The 17,976-nt window shown below is 36.3% G+C and overlaps 1 protein-coding gene across 14 annotated transcripts in view; it reads left to right on the top strand.

Moving 5' to 3' along the window:
* Positions 1–17,976, top strand: part of EIF4G3 (eukaryotic translation initiation factor 4 gamma 3) — a 377,936-nt gene that overhangs the window by 205,452 nt on the left and 154,508 nt on the right. For 7 of the 14 annotated variants that reach the window (XM_036999821.2, XM_036999830.2, XM_036999816.2 and 4 more), the window contains 3 exons: positions 7,657–7,677; positions 8,569–8,748; positions 9,324–9,438. In XM_036999821.2, the coding sequence (XP_036855716.2) occupies positions 7,657–7,677; positions 8,569–8,748; positions 9,324–9,438 (316 nt within the window). The remainder of the gene's footprint in view (positions 1–7,656; positions 7,678–8,568; positions 8,749–9,323; positions 9,439–17,976) is intronic. The other 7 variants (XM_073233344.1, XM_073233342.1, XM_036999827.2 and 4 more) reach the window with 1 other exon arrangement.

Below are 17,976 nucleotides of genomic sequence, written 5' to 3'. Positions count from 1 at the left end.
GTGCAGTGTGGTGGGTGAAGAACTAAATTTAAATTTTTAATTTTAACTCAAGTAAACAAATATTGGTAGTGGTTGTCGTCGAATAGTTCAGCTCTAGGGTTTACATCTCCTAATTCTTAGTGAAACCTAAATTGTGTAATACTGGCCACATGCAGGAAAATACAGATACAATTTAGAATGTAATAACCTTTATTATGAATTGTTTTAAGTCAGCAGAATATCAGTTTGATAAAGATATCCCATCATGTATACTCTTTATTGCTTATTCCTTTGTAACCTGTCAGAAAATTGTAGCACTATCATTTTTCTCAGGAGTATTTTAGAATTTGTTAAAGATATTAACCTAAAAAATTATTTATTGCATATCTTACTGTTTATCCTTCCAGTAGGCTGAACTATTTAAAGCTAGGGATCTCAATCGTATTTTCAATATGGTTTTTTTATTGCTTTGCAAATTAATAAGTACTCAGTACTTTTTTTCCCTGTGGGAAGAACTGATATGATTGAATAGAATTTTTCTAGTTGCTGATAATGGGTGGTTTTCAAAGAATTTCTGATTATTGTGAGCTTATTGTCTCTTGATGATTTTAGGGAGCGAAGTCATGATAAATGATATAATTGACATCTTCAAAAAAACATCTATTTACCAGTGCTAAATGACTGGGAAGCTTTTGGGTGATGGTATAATTACTTCATCTTTAGTAGGATTTTCCAAGAGGTAATGTTTTCCTTCTGGCTTCTAGAGTATTTCTATGAAAGTCAGCAATCATGGGTACCCTAATCATGAGCTTCTGTCTTATTATATGTATCCTAACTTTCTTTGGAGCTTCCCAAAGTACCCACCTCAAATGAAGCTGCCACTTTGCTGTTCTCCTAGCATACTAGTGGACCACTGAAAGAAAAGGCTTAAAATAGATAAACTCAAATTTGGAGTTGATTCTTTTGTTGACCATTGTTCCTTTCTTCTTGATCTCTAGCTCTTTTCAGCATTTTTATTTTGACTTGGATTAATGACATGCCTTTCAAATTTGCTGAGAGTCATGTAGTTTGACAGTGTATGACATATCTAGAATCCAAAAATATCTGTACAATCTGAAGTGATGGGTTGAAATTAGCCAGATAAATTTTTAAGGGAACAAAATACAAAATTCACTGCATGAGCCTCAAAACACAACTCTTAAGAGTACATACACAAGTGAAGAGCATGACTTGTTATTGCCAGGTTAAGTATAAAGAAGATGTAACAATTTTAAATGATTGCAACTCAGTACCAGTCAGTCATGAAGTGTGGTTGACTAAAAGAGTTCCTTCCTTGATTCATAGTTGGCCAGAATAAGAGAGATATATTGCTCTTTCATTCAGCAATAAGGTATTTATTGAGTGAGGGCCAGGTACATTACGGGCAGACTCCATGTGGCTATTTGTGTTTGGTTCTCTATTTAGTGAGATTTTGAGCAATGGGAGCAAATTGAGAGAAAAGAATAATCTGGCCAGGGAATTCAAAATCTTGGAGGAACAAGAGGTCAGAGGATGGTGTTTGTTTTGGAACAAAAAATAGACAGTGGTATGAAAGTTGGTAATGATAGCAGTCTTCAGATAACATAGAGGTTTATCACTAATGGTGAAGATGGATTTGACTTTAATGAGATTTTAGCGATAGACATTAGACCAGAAAGTAGATGATACAGAGAGAAAAATTTGGAGACAGTGAAAAGAAAGACTTCTGCAGTGTCACAACTACATTTAACAATGAACTGTCTTGAATTGCTGAAGTTTTATACCCCAAGAACATGTCATATAACATATTCAGTCTTTAGGTATATGGTTAGCCTAATGGCCTGTACTGTCCTGGCATCCAGGAAAATTTGGTTCCTGTAACAATTCATCATTGAGTGGAGAGGAGAAGGGCTTCAGAAGCACTGAAGCGATTTGGGGAAGTGCATTTATATTCACATGTTCCTTCAGTAACCTGTGGTTTGCTGCCATACCTACCCAGGGACCTTAATGTACTGTACCACTGTTAAGTGTAGTTCTGTATTTACCATTGAGTGGTTAGGAGGGAGTATAACAAAGAGAATTAATTTCTTTTTATTTCTTTAAATTTCTAACCATAGCACCATTTCTAGTTCTGTAGATTTTAGAGTCTCTATTCTGTGTGTGTGTGTGTGTGTGTGTGTGTGTGTGTGTGTGTGTGTATGAGAGAGAGAAAGAGAGAGTTGGGAGCTGTGAGGAGACAGTGCTATGATGTACTTTTTAAGGGGAAAAAATAAGCTCCAGATAGCCTGTCCTGATAAAATCTTAGTGCAGTGAAGTTCAGTAAAAGTAGGTCTGTTAAATGTTGTACCAAGGATGTAAAAGCAAGTGAACAAGTTTCAATTACTTTAGGGGAGACAGAGAATATAGTCGTGCAGGTAGGAGAAGTTTATTTTCCTGAAAGACAAACATGAATTTTGTACAGTAACTAATGAATATTTTTCTTACCAGAAATCAATTATGGTTGAGGGATATGCCACCCATTAGGGTAGCTGAATGAAGTACCTGGGACATCCCTTCAGCTTTTGAAAAGGAAAGATTTCTTCTAACTAAAGAAACTTGTTTAAAAATATTAGGGTATTTAATTTCATGAGAGGTAGTGTGTGTAATAGATAAAAGCACAAACTTAGAAACTGTGTTTAAGTTACAGAGGGAGACCTTTGGCAAGTTAACTTAATTTCCCTGTCCATTTTCCTGTATGTCGAATGGGGGTGTTAGTAAGTAGTAGCTGCATTAGAAGCTTGTTGTGAGAAGTTAATACTATATATGTGAATTGTTTAGACTGGTACCTGGTAGCAAGTAAATACTAGCAAGGTATAAATCTTCCACTGTTGTTATTGAACATGCCTATATGAATACATTTTTCTACAAAGCTGAAATCTTGGTTTATAAGAAATTATCCTATGTCCACATAACCACAAATTTTGTGTTTTACTGGCTCAGTTGTATGTTAATATTGGGAGTATCATTAGAAACACTTGTTTTTTCAGAAACACTGAAGAAAAAAGTCTTATGCTATTAAAAATCCTCCTTATATGAGATGTAACCTCAGTTGTTCTAAATTGGCTGGTTAAAAATCCTAGCAGAGCACTTGGAAAATAATGGAAAGAAAAGTACTTAGATGTAGTAAACTGGTAAAATTGTGGGAAAAATTTCCCCGTTTTTCTTGTTCTCCACAAGTTTATGGGTTAGCTTCCTCTTCCTTTCCACCCCACCCCCATCATATACCATATCTCTTCGGACAGTAAATACTACGACAAAACTTGATGATAAAAAAAACTACAGTGGGATAACCTAGAAGAAATGGACAACTTTCTAGAGAAATACAACCTTCCAAGGCTGACCAAGGAAGAAACAGAAAATCTGAACAGACCAATTACCAGCAATGAAATTGAACTGGTAATCAAAAAACTACCTAAGAACAAAACCCCTGGACCAGATGGCTTCACTGCTGAATTTTATCAAACATTTAGTGAAGACCTAATACCCATCCTCCTTAAAGTTTTCCAAAGAGTAGAAGAAGAGGGAATACTTCCAAACTCATTCTATAAGGCCAGCATCACTCCTAATACCAAAACCAGGAAAAGACACCACAAAAAAAGAAAATGACAGACCAATATCCCTGATGAACATAGATGCAAAAATACTCAACAAAATATTAGCAAACTGAATTCTAAAATACATCAAAAAGATCACCCATCATTATCAAGTGGAATTTATTCTGGGGATGCAAGGATGGTACAACATTAGAAAATCCATCAACATCAACAGAAAGGACAAAAAACACATAATCATCTCCATAGATGCTGAAAAAACATTTGACAAAATTCAACATCCATTCATGATAAAAACTCTCAACAAAATGGGTATAGATGGCAAGTACCTCAACATAATAAAGGCCATATATGACAAACTCACAGCCAACATCATACTTAACAGTGAGAAGCTGAAAGCTTTTCCTCTAAGATCGGGAACAAGACAAGGATGCCCACTTTCCCCACTTCTATTCAACAGTACTGGAGGTCCTAGCCATGGCAATCAAGACAACATAAAGAAATAAAAGGCATCCAGATTGGCAAGGAAGAAGTTAAACTGTCCCTATTTGCAGATGATATGATATTGTATATAAAAAACCTAAAGAATCCACTCCAAAACTACTAGATCTAATATCTGAATTCAGCAAAGTTGCAAGATACAAAATTAATACACAGAAATCTGTGGCATTCCTATACACTAAAGATGAACTAACAGAGAGAGAAATCAGGAAAACAGTTCCATTCACAATTGCATCAAAGAGAATAAAATACCTAGGAATAAACCTAACCAAGGAAGTGAAAGACCTATACTCTGAAAACTACAAGACACTCTTAAGAGAGAAATTAAAGAAGATACCAATAAATGGAAACACATCCCGTGCTCATGGATAGGAAGAATTAACATTGTCAAAATGGCCATCCTGCCTAAAGCAATCTATAGATTCAATGCAATTCCTATCAAAATACCAACAGCATTTTTCAACGAACTAGAGAAAATCGTCCTAAAATTCATATGGAACCACAAAAGACCTCAAATAGCCAAAGCAATCCTGAGAAGGAAGAATAAAGTAGGGGGAATTAGGCTCCCCAACTTCAAGCTCTGCTACAAAGCCACAGTAATCAAGATAATTTGGTACTGGCACAAGAACAGACCCATAGACCAATGGAACAGACTAGAGAGCCCTGATATAAACCCAACCATATATGGTCAATTAGTGTACGATAAAGGAGCCATGGACATACAGTGGGGGAATGACAGCCTCTTCAACAGCTGGTGTTGGCAAAACTGGACAGCTACATGCAAGAGAATGAAACTGGGTTCTTGTTTAACCCCATACACAAAAGTAAACTCAAAATGGATTAAAGACTTGAATGTCAGTCATGAAACCATAAAACTCTTAGAAGACAACATAGGCAAACATATCCTGAATATAAGCATGAGCAACTTCTTCCTGAATGCATCTCCTCAAGAAAGGGAAACAAAAGCAAAAATGAACTCATGGGACTACATCAAACTAAAAAGTTTTTGTACGGCAAAGGACACCATCAACAAAACAAAAAGGCATCCTATAGTATGGGAGAATATATTTGTAAATGACATATCCGACAAGGGGTTAACATCCAAAATATATAAAGAACTTACACACCTCAACAAACAAAAAGCAAATAAGCCAATTAAAAAATGGGCAGAGGTTCTGAACAGACACTTCTCCAAAGAAGTTCAGAAGGCCAACAGACACATGAAAAGATGCTCATCATCACTAATCATCAGGAAATGCAAATTAAAACCACAGTGAGATATCACCTCACACCAGTAAGGATGGCCAGCATCAAAAAGACTAAGAAGAACAAATGCTGGTGAGGAGGTGGAGAAAGGGGAACCTCCTACACTGCTGGTGGGAATGCAAGCTAGTTCAACCATTGTGGAAAGCAGTATGGAGGTTCCTCAAAAAACCAAAAAATAGAAATACCATTTGACCTGGGAATCCCACTCCTTGGAATTTACCCATAGAATACAACTTCTCAGATTGAAAAAGACATAAGCACCCCTATGTTTATCGCAGCACTTTTTACAATATCCAAGATATGGAAGCAACCTCAGTGTCCATCAGTAGATGAATGGATAAAGAAGATGTATATATATGCAATGGAATACTATTCGGCCATAAGAAAGAAACAGATTCTACCACTTGCAACAGCATGGATGGAGCTGGAGGATATTATGCTCAGTGAAATAAGCCAGGCAGAGAAAGACAAGTGCCAAATGATTTCCCTCATTTGTGGAGTATAACAATGAAGCAAAACTAAAGGAACAAAATAGCAGCAGACTCAGAAACTCCAAGAATGAAGTAGTGGAAACCAAAGGGGAGGGGTGTGGAAGGGTGGGTGGGGAGGGAGGGAGAAGGGTTTGAGGGGTATTATGTTTAGTACACATGGTGTGGGGGATCACGGGGAGAACAGTGTAGCACAGAGAAGGCAAATAGTGGATCTGTGGCATCTTACTACACTGATGAACAGTGATGACTGCATTGGGGTGTGGGTGGGGACTTGATAATATGGGTAAATGTAGTAACCACATTGTTTTTTCATGTGAAACCTTCATAAGAGTGTATATAAATCATACCTTAGTAAAAACAAAACAAAACAAAAAACAAACAAACAAAAACTACAGTGGATCATCACCTGTATCTGTTTGATACTCTCCTTGTCTTGACTGCCCTCTAGAGTTGATGGGAAAGGATCTTACAGGATTAGTCTTTTGATCCACAGTGTGACATCTAGTAAAGCTCAGTAAGTGGAGCAGATGAGGGACTCTTCTCTCCTTGAGACTTGTAAATGTTTTGCACCTCTTGATAAATCAACCAAATTATAAAAATGCTTAAGTTCATTCCTTAAATATATTTACAACTCACATACATTGGTGAATAATAGAGTCTATCTGTTACGTAATTAAGTGAAGTCCAGTATGGGAAGTTTACTAGTTTAGTGATCCTGGCTACAGCCGACAGAAATTGTGTCTGTCCCCAAAACTGTGTCAGTGGAAATAACTAAAAAGACTATTGCTGTTGTGGCCCAGCCAGGTTCCTGTGTTATCAGTTTTGCCTCTTGTACTTGCTTTTCATCTCCATCAACTATTCTCTGTGGCCTCCCCTATGTGGTTTCCCCATTCACTCCATTCTCCTGCTATACCTTACTGTCTATTGCTTTTCTGTGACTTACCCTTCTTTTTAGGGCTTTCTTTGCCCTGGGGTATGAAGGCTGAATGGGGATGAGCCTTGGGTACTGGAGCTCAGTTCTTCGAGTTCAGCACAAGATGAAAGTTACTTCTACATCCGTAGGTAGCTCAATGCTTAAAACAGGACAGGATAAGACCTGAGTGGGCCCAAAAGGCAATGTTTATCCTGGCCTTTATTTGGACCAATAGCAGCACTCATGTTTGGAATTTTGAGAGAATTCAGGAGCTTTTGAAATGAGACCACGTTTTTAGATTGTATTTTGCCATTTTAAAGCTCTAAGTGGCGTTTTATATGGCTGGTTAGTTGAAAAGAGAGGTTTCTGTCATGAAGAGTCTGATATGTTCATAATATATATGTGAAGCGTTTAGAGTGGTGCTTGGTAGCTAGTGAAAAATATAGCTAGTTGAAAAATTTAGTTATTTCTTAGGACTTTTCAAACTGGAAAACAACAAATGGCACTTTTATTAATAACTCTTATCTCCATACAAGATGGAGAGTGGATTATGGGCATCCATGCGAACCAAGAATAGGAATTAGTAGTCCCAACTGTGCCACTATGCAGACATTTCTTTTCAGACTGTTTTAACTTGTGGCTACTATTAGAATATTTTTGCTGCTGGATTTACTTATTGTCAGTTAAATGTGATTCAGTTCTTTAGTTTCATGTGTCCTTGAATTCTCTTGTGGAGAATTGTCATTCTGGTTTTCTAATCTTCCTCCTCCTATTATTACTAAATAGAAAGATATTTTTGTTGAGCTGCATGCTATGTCCTACCCCTTCCTACTGATCTGTAAGCTTTTCCATTGGCTTTCTTTCTGTTTCCTGCTGCTTTCTTGCTTCATAATTGAAGGGAGGATTCAGACCCATCCAGGTAACAAACTACTGGTTCTGCATGGCATCTTTATTACCCTGACCCCTAATTATTATTACAATAAATTGAATGATTGTTGATGAGTACATGCATTCACAGTGGGAATTTGCTATTGGTACACTGTTTCAAGGCTTTTAAACCTTCAGTTATAACCATAAATAACCAGTGGTACTGGTTGCCCTTTTGAGAGACCTGAGCTCCACTCCTTCTGGACCATTCTTAAGCATGTCTAGATTTTCCACTTTTATTGGAAACTATTCAAGAGAGCAAAATTGGATTTATTTTAATACAGGGTTGCCCCCTTTTTGAAAAGGAAGGTTTTTCTCATCACGTGACAACATGTGACAACCCTACACATAGTTTTAATTTAACTGGATCCTGAGAGATTAAGATGAAAATTTTTCTGTCCAGAGATATTTATTGTTCTATTTTATAAATGAGTTGTGGTTTTTAGGGGACTACTTATAATTTTTAATAAGTTGATAAATAAGTCACCTACTCTTTATGAAAGAATCAATGCTTTCATACAACAGAACAACTTTTAGAGAGACACCAGCTACCTCATATGTATATTTTATCATATTTTAAAATTAATAGTTACAGTATGGAGTTTTTAGTTTACATTAGCTGAGATTTCATTTTAAAAGTGAGACTGCCCTACTATTTTCAAATGTATGACAACATTGATCAAACTTGACCTGGTGTGCCTAGTATGGAAAATTTTTTTGTGAACCCAGCCATAGGCAATTTAATCTCTTTTCTTGTATATTTTATTTGTAATTCAAGTTGATGAGATTTTTATGAGTGGGGAAAAAGGAGAAAGCTCAAAATAGTAAGATTTCCATATTCTCCTTTGTAAAAAAAATAATTATTTTTTTCTCCCCTCCCCAGTTTTTCCAGAGGCCTCAAATACAGCCTCCTAGAGCTACCATCCCAAACAGCAGTCCTTCCATTCGTCCTGGTGCACAGACCCCTACTGCAGTGTATCAGGCCAATCAGCACATCATGATGGTTAACCATCTACCTATGCCGTACCCAGTGCCCCAGGGTCCTCAGTACTGTATACCACAGGTAAAGTATCTCTCAGGTCTGTGTGGTGCAGCAGTAGAGTGTGGGCTGACTCAGATTTTAATCAGAGGGAGAGGGATGGTGGGTGATGTCAGTGGTTTCTAGTGATGTGTGAACTTTTTTGTTGGTTATAAGTCTAGCCATGTTGTCATTTTTCATAATACTGTAAGGAGATATTTCTACAATTTCTGTCTTTTACAATTTTCTAAGATGATAGAGAAATTGTTTTATCTCCTAGCTTTCCCCCATCCCTTCCTCACAACCAGCTGCTCTAAAATGGATTCAGTAATTACACTGTTCCTGTGATATTATTCAATGTCATTGAAAGCTACCAGCCTGAAATAATTTTACAATAAGCTGGTGCCTGCCTGTGCACTGATTTGCTGTATGGCTTTACCTAAGGCATGCCTTTCTCTTCATCCTCATTGCATCTTGACGGCAAACAAGCATTTTGAATGTGTTGAACTGAATAGTTTCACCTCATTTAAGTGATTCTTTTATATACACACTCACTTTATTTTTCCATAGTAAGTTACCTTCATATTATTTACAAGTGTCTTACAATTTCTCTCTTCTAGTACCGTCATAGTGGCCCTCCTTATGTTGGGCCCCCACAACAGTATCCAGTTCAGCCACCGGGCCCAGGTCCTTTTTATCCTGGACCAGGACCTGGGGACTTCCCCAATGCTTATGGTAAGTATGAAAATTTGAGCAATACTTGCTAGTTTGTTGTATTTATTCCATTTTGTTGTTTGACAGATCAGTTTAGGCAGTGAGGTTTAGTGGTGTGAAGGATTTTTAAATAAAATCCTATAAACAGCTGTTACCCAAAAGCTAATTTTTAGAGAATGGCTTATAAGGAAAGAGTATTTCAGAAATGCATTTAGTCAAAGACACCTTCTGAAGGAACTGGTAATTCTGTTGCAAAGAACACATGTCTCAAGGTTCTGATAACTACTACCAACTCATTGCTATCTAGATGTGTACTGGTTTTGCTGACAGCGTAAATATACATTTTTTCCCTTCCATGATTTCTTTTTCTCCAAATATTTATCATCACTTACCGAAACATTTGTTAATGTCTTATTGCTAGAATGTACTGTCCATGAAGGCAGGGAATTTTGTTCATTGCTATATCCCTAGTACCTAGAACAGTAACTGGTAGGCTGTTGAGATAGGATCACTGAATATAACTCAGCATACTTGGGATTCCTTTTCTGCAAAATCATGATAAAATCTATCATGAGGGGGTTTCGAGGATTAATTAAGTGAAATGGCTTGGAAAATTACAACTCTTTTTAATGTAGAGAAACAAGTGCCATGCTTATACTTGGTTTGTGAGCCAGTCTTAAACTGAGAAGAAATGAAAACTACTTATTTTATTCACTTTTTTTGGAACTTTATTCAATAAATTTCTACCATCATACTACTACACTTGTTTTATTTCATAGAAAATGAATTATAAGGGATAAAACCAGCACATACTGGAAAAATTAAGTGTTAAGATTCAGCAAGCCTTGATCTTCCCACTACCTGCAAGGACATATTAAAATTTTAACTTGTTCTTTTAAGATGATAATCTATTACAGGTAAACATATATCCACTAACATGTATTTCCTAACATAAAAATTTTGTTACTTAAGAGCCTTTACTACAGAATTGATGGGCATTAAAATAGCCCAAGAAAGTGTCCCTTAAGTTTTGAGGTAAAGTAGGCAAAACAACCAAGTGTTACCTGGTTTTATTTCTTTTAGAATAGGGACATGTTTTCTATTATTTTGGTCAGTATTGCTTGGGAAACTGCTGTTTCAGAATGATGTACTTTATAATCTAATTAACTGTCTCAAATGTATTTTTTAAATTTAATACAGCTTTATTAAGTTGTACTTTTACTCAGAAGTATTTGACATTTTCAGAAAAATACTGTTACATGTGAGTTTTAGAGTAAAATAGCATGTGATTGATTACCCAGCTTTGGCATAGAATATTGCCAGTACTGTTGAAATGTTTTTTTTGTACCCCTTAAAGCTAGGTTTAAGTCTCAGTTTTCACATAATTCTAGTGCCTTTGTATTGGTATTTGTTCTGAAAACCTAAATCCAATTAAAAATATTTTTAAGTGTAAGCTGGCTGTTTGTATTATTTAGGATTTATTGAATAGAAAAATGAAGGTATCTGTCAGAGTAAGCATGCTAAAAATAACAGTATTTCTCTTTGAATCCTATGTTGCAAAGGGAATGCAGTTGTATCTTCTAATTTACAAAATTATTTTGAAAGCTATCTCACTGAACTTTAGTCTACTGTTTATATATAGATGACATAAATGATGTTTTGACACAGAAATGTCATCATTAAAATTCTTACTATAAGTCTGTGCCAGCCCTTTTTATTTCTCCTAAAACTACTGGTGCATTATACATATAAACAATATAGATGAGGTTACTAGTAGGGAAATATTTGCTGATTTTCTATATGCAATGTTATAACATTTTGGCTTTCTTTATTTCTATAACATATAGACTGTTTTGGTTCATTTTTATAAACAAGCAGTACATTAAGGTATAGTTGTATCTCAGGTATTATTGATGTCTATTCCCTTTGACAGATAGTCTTTCTTCTTCAGGAAATTCTTATTCAGATCCAATAGCAGTTGAGTTGGCAATTAGTCACCTAGATTGAAACATTATTTCCGTAGTTTCCTTAAGATCACAAAAATGATCTTAAAATACTTTTTCATTATGAAAGTAACCAAGTTAATAATGAAAAATACCAATAGCATAGAACATATAAAGCTGAAATTTTTCTCACTCCTCACTCCCTGAAGAAATAATGCTTTGACAGATTAATGCATATTTTTCCATTTATATTTAAACAGTCTTTCATGCCAGTGGGCATATACTATTTATAACGTTCTAAAGCTTCCTGTTTTTGTTTTTTTTCCTCCATCTCACAGTATATTCATGGATGTCTTTCTATTTCATTATCTATAGAATATCAGTTCAGACTGGGTCATAATTTATTAATCTGGTCCTCTACTGTTAGAAGTTTATTATTTAGGCAGATCTTTTCATTTAAAATCTTGCCACTAGTTAATATGCTTTTATCAGAATTAAAACTTCTGATCCAGTAGTACACATTAATTATAGATCTTTCAGCTATACCACCTTGGGGCAACTGTTTTGGTCTTACAGTTTAGAAGCCATAATACATTCCCCTTCCTGTTTACTCTTCTTGAAATCTTTCCTTTTCTTGCCTTTCCACTCCCAAGTCTTCATTTCCCTCTGATCCAGTGCCTCCCCTTTACTCTACCATCTCTCCTGTTGTTATCTTGGTTTTGAATTAAAGGTGGTTGTGGGGATAGGATCCTAGTTCTGAAGCAGGAGCCCTCTCTCCTAGGGTAAGGGGGCTTCCTCTGGCCGAACTGACAAGGAATAAACATGAGAATTATTTTTTATTGCCCTACTTTGACATTTGTGAGTTGGATGGTCTTTTTTGCAGAGTTCTTAATTATTCATTCTTAGGTTTACAGTTTACTGCGGCATACTAACATTTTACTCCCTTACTTGATTTAAATCTTGAACAGTGATTCTAAAGAATATTGTTATCTACACTGAAGTTCAATAACCAAGAACAAAGAATTCTGTTTATGAAGTACAGTCATACCTTGGAAGTATTGTGGGTTCTGTTCCAGACCACCGAAATAATGCAAATAATACAATAAAGCAAGTCAGATTAATTTTTTGGTCTACCAGTGCATAGAAAAAGTTTACGCTATAGTCTCTTAAGTGTGCAATAGCATCATGTCTAAAAAAAGTACATACAAATACTTTATTGCTAAAAAATACTATCCATCACCTGAGCTTTCAGTGAGTCATGATCTTTTTGCTGGTGTAAGTTCATACCTCAGTGTTCATGGCTGCTGACTGAGCAGGGTGGTGGTGGCTGAAGTTTGGGGTGGCTGTGGCAGTTTCTTAAAATAAGACAGTTGTGGAGTTTCCTGCGTTGATTTACTCTTCCTTTCACAAATGACTTCTCTGTAACATGAATCATGAATGTTCTTAAGGGCATCTAGAATGATGAATCCATTCCAGAAGGTTCTCAGTTTCCTTTGCGCATATCCATCAGAGGAATCACTGTCTATGGCAGTTAATGGCCTTAGGAAATTTATTTCTTACTAAGACTTAAAGGTGAAATGATTCCTTGATCCATGGGCTGCAGAATGGGTGCTGTATTAACAGGTATGAAAACAATATTAATCTTATTGTACATCTCCGTCAGAGCTCTTGGGTGACGTTAAGCAATAGGCCTCAACACTGGGCTTAAAATATCCAGAAAACTATGTTGTAAACAGATGTGTTTCATCAATAATTTTTTTTCCATTTATAGAGGATAGGCAAGGTAGGTTTAGCGTAATTCTTAAGGGCCCTAGGATTTCCAGAATGGTCAATGAGCATCAATTTAAAGTCACGAGTTACATTATCCCCTAATAAGAGAGTCAGCCTGTCCTTTGAACCTTTGAAGTCAGGCATTGACTTCTCTCTAGCTGTGAAAGTCGTAGATGGCATCTTCTTACAAAAGAAGGCTGTTTCGTCTGTATTGAAAATCTGTTCATTGTAATCTCAGCTAGATCTTCTGGAGAACTTGATGCAGCTTCTGCATCACTTGCTTCTTCATCTTGCACTTTTATGTTATGGACATGGCTTACTTCCTTAAATGTCATGAACGAACTTTTGCTATTCTCCATCTTTTCTTCTGCAGCTTCCTTATCTCTCTCAGCCTTCATGGAATTGAGAGTTAGGGTCTTGCTCAGATTAGGCTCTGGTTTAAGGAAATATTGTGGCTGGTTTGATCTTCTGTCCAGCTAACTAAAACTTTCTCCATATGAACAATCAGGCTGTTTCACTTCTCATTTGTGCATTCACTGAAATAGCACTTTTCATTTCCTTTGCAGTCAGTCACAGTTTGGGTAACTGTTTGGTGCAAGAGGCTTTTGGTCTGTCCTGGCTTGCCTTCTTCACTAAGCTTAATTATTTACAGCTTTCAATTTAAAATGAGAGATGAGATGTATAAGCTCTTCCTTTCACTTGAACATTAGAGGCCATTGTAGGGTTATTAATTGGCCTAATTTCAATATTGCTGTATCTTAGGAAACAGAGGTCCAAGGAGAGGGGGAGAAATGGGGGAACTGCTGTTTGGTGGAGCAGTCAGAACTCACACAACAGTCATTAATTAAATTTACTGTCTTATATGGGTATGATTCATGGCACTCCAAAACAATTACAATAGTAACATCAAAGATCAGTGATTTCAGATCACCATAGCAAATATAATGAAAAAGTTTGAAACATTCTGAGAATTATCAAAATTTGACCCAGACACAAAGTGAGCAAATGCTGTTAGAAGAATGGCACAAACAGACTTGTTCAATGCAGGGTTGCCACAAACCTTAGTTTGTAAAAAGCACAGTATCTGCAAAGTGCTGTAAAGTGAAATGCAGTAAAATGCAGTCTACCTGTATAATCTTGCAGTGTTTCCACAGTGCTGAAGAAAAATAGCCAATAAATAGTATTTGCTCAATTTCACTTTTTATTCTTTCTCTCGTCAATGTTTCTTGAATATTTTGAAGATTGTTATATTAGAAAATACTTCATGTAGACTGAAATTATTTCCAGGCCAACACTAGGGGACGATAGCCAAGATGAGACATTTAGGTCTGGGAGAATGGGTGTGGTTACTGGTGGCAGTAATGCTGAGAACAGAAAAAAAAGATGGAGACTACCATGGTGGAAGGTACCATTCTCTCTTTTTTCAAACCAGTGTACTGTCCTTTTTTCTCACTCAACCATGTCATCGCCCCTTCCCCCACCTTCATATTTCCACTCTTCTCCTGAGACTCTGTAGGGCATGGGCACCTCATTCATCTAAGAGCTGAGAGAGCCATTGTTTCCCTTGGTGTATGTAGAGGTGGGAAACTTCATGGCATCACAAGATGAATTTTACTGTGTTTTTGTGGAGTGGTAATATTGTAGTTGGTTATGTGATTATATACCAAATTATTATTATTCTGGGCATATTATGGGATACATTTATTTTTATGTGCTGACCTGCATATTTAATGACCATATTTATCTTTGTTTCTATGGAAAACTTAAGGTTTTGAAAGGTTTTTGGAAGATCTGCAATGTTTGAAGCATTGTGTTAGGCATTTTGTGGAATGAATATACTGAGATATCCTCCCTACCTTTCGGTATCATATAGTACATTTCTTCAATGTTTATACTAGATGTTTTATCAATGAGAAGAAATCTAAATATTGGCCAAACCAATGGTTCCCAGATCTTTCAATATCCTGGGCAAATAAAATAAGGGAAGAAACACACAGGACTATTATATTTTTAATTTTGCAAATGATTAAAGAAAACTGCTTGTTACTGTCATAGTTTTATATAGGAAGGCTATTTAACAACAAAAGAGTGAGACTGAAAAACTTCAAAATAGGAAAACAAGTCCTCTCCAAAAATGTTAAGTTGGCAAGCCAATAATTGTGTGTGTGTATGTGTGTATCATTATTCTATCAATTTTGCTGTATATCATTCATAACTTTTGTATAGACCAGTTTTTGGGGAACCACTGATCTAGAACAGGGATCAGAAAACTTTTTCTATAAAGGGTTTGATAGGAAATGTGTTAGGTTTTGCAGGCTATGAGGTCTCTGTTGGAACAATTCAACTCTGCCACTGTAGTTGGAAAGCAGTGATAGACCGTAGATCTGCTGCTGTATGTGAGCGTCTTCCAATAAAACTTTATTTACAAAATAAGTGATGCTGGGCTGGTTTTGCCCACGGGCATTAGTTGACAGACTCCAGACTCCTGATTTAAACAAACCTACCTTATTCCATGCATAAGTGGTCCAGAGACATTAAGTAACTTGCCTAATTGATAAATGGCATGCAAAAGTTATTAACATTTTTAATATAATAAAATAAATATTTCTAAATGTCCCCAACTATATAAGAAATTGGATCCATTTTTAAAAGGAAACTATTTTTTGGTAGGGCAGAAGGTCTGCTCTCCTGGGATCCAGTTGACTTGTGTTTTACTAATTGTGTTTAACCCCAGTATATTGAGATTATCCTATTCTGCCAGGTTTATTCAGCTGATATTTATTTTATGTGTATTATATGCTAACCTTTGCTTCAGTCATGTTGACTCAAAAATGTTTTGTTACAAGAATCTTTTTTTTTTTTATTTTTGTTTTTTGAGAGGGCATCTCTCATATTTATTGATCAAATGGTTGTTAACAACAATAAATTCTGTATAGGGGGGGTCAATGCTCAATGCACAATCATCAATCCACCCCAAGCCTAATTCTCGTCAGTCTCCAATCTTCTGAAGCATAACGAACAAGTTCTTACATAGTGAACAAGTTCTTACAGAGTAAATAAGTTCTTACATGGTGAACAGTACAAGGGCAGTCATCACAGAAACTTTCGGTTTTGATCATGCATTATGAACCATAAACAATCAGGTCAAATATGAATATTCATTTGATTTTTATACTTGATTTATATGTGGATCCCACATTTCTCCCTTTATTATTAATATTATTTTTATTTTTAATAAAATGCTAAAGTGGTAGGTAGATGCAAGATAAAGGTAGAAAACATAGTTTAGTGTTGTAAGAGAGCAAATGTAGATGATCAGGTGTGTGCCTGTAGACTATGTGTTAATCCAAGCTAGACAAGGGCATTAAAACATCCACAGATGCAGAAGATTTCTCTCAAAACAGGGGTGGGTGTGGTTCTAAGCCTCACCACTGTTGATCCCCAATTTCTCACCTGATGGTCCCCCTGCGACTGTGCCTGTCTTAGGTTGTTCCTCCCTTGAGGAATCTTACCCGTCTCTGGCTAACCAGTCATCTTCCGGGGCCATACAGGGAAATGTAAAGTTGGTAAGTGAGAGAGAAGCCATATTGTTTGCAAAGGTTAGCTTTTTACTTCTTTTCAGATTTATGCCCTGTGGCTTCTATGCCCAGCACTTGTCTCGAGGTATCTTTACCACCTGGAGGAATTATGATACTCGGTAAATTCGATATGAGGCACGAATTCTATTTAAGGGTTGTAATTAGGAAGGAAGAAGAAAAGCTATAGAGGTAGCAGACGGAAGAAAACATGGGAGGATTGATTATTTCTTTGACATATCTTCTTGCAGAGTAACTTAAGCATGTATAGGTTTTAAACTACTAACTAAATTGCGCACACACATTAACATAATAGGAATACAGTTACATAACCAAAGCAGATCTATAGTTACCAGCCATCTCCAGTGAAGCCAAGAAAACCAGTTAGGCACCCTAGGCATTTGTGAAAATTTATCTATGATATGATGGATATTGTCCAACTGTACTTGAACAGTCTGAGAGAAATCAGACAAATTAAAACAACCCATTCCTGGGAACTGTTCACATCCCATATGTTCTTTTAACAGTAGATAGTGTGTAGTTGTAAGATTTTGGAGCACTACAACTTGCACTTCTCCTAATTCTTGGTTGAGTTCCAACAGTATAGATCCAGTCAAATTTGCTGTTTTACTGAAAGCACAGGCCAGTTTAGATATCTACTTCTTTCCAATGGCAAGTCCAGGTACCGGTGGGATGGATGCAGCTACAACTGCAGCATCGCCTGGATCTTTGTTGAGGTTTTTTGATGATCATCTTCTGTTATGACTCTTCCAGAGAGTGCTGATGTTGGAAGTTCTTCTTCGTATCGTATCTTAGTTCATTTTCTGGGTAGCCAAATTAGGCTTTGATCCTCTGTATAAACACAAACAGACCCTTTGCCCACACTTTGATATGCCCTTTATACCATTGTGTAGAACTCATTGGAGGTCACCACACAGGGACTGCTTTTTTTTTTTTAAGAGAAAGGAATATTATCAGAAAAGTGTACCTCCATAGCCGATCATCTGACACTATTTAAGTGATCAAAATTAAGGATATTTAAAGCATGCATTAATCGTTGATTTACCTTTAGTTTTATCCTATCAAGGAGTAATCCTCCTTTTCTTTCCTTTTTTTTTCTTTAATCTACACTTACATGAAGAATATTATGTTTACTAGGCTCTCCCCTATACCAGGTCCCCCCTATAAACCACTTTACAGTCACTGTCCATCAGCATAGCAAAATGTTGTAGAATCCCTACTTGTCTTCTCTGTGTTGTATAGCCCTCCCC

This window comes from Manis javanica, chromosome 4 (assembly GCF_040802235.1).
Source record: "Manis javanica isolate MJ-LG chromosome 4, MJ_LKY, whole genome shotgun sequence".
NCBI classification, from domain to species: Eukaryota; Metazoa; Chordata; class Mammalia; order Pholidota; family Manidae; genus Manis; species Manis javanica.
The sequence above is the reverse complement of the archived record's forward strand: the minus strand, read 5'-3'. Positions and strand labels throughout refer to the sequence as shown.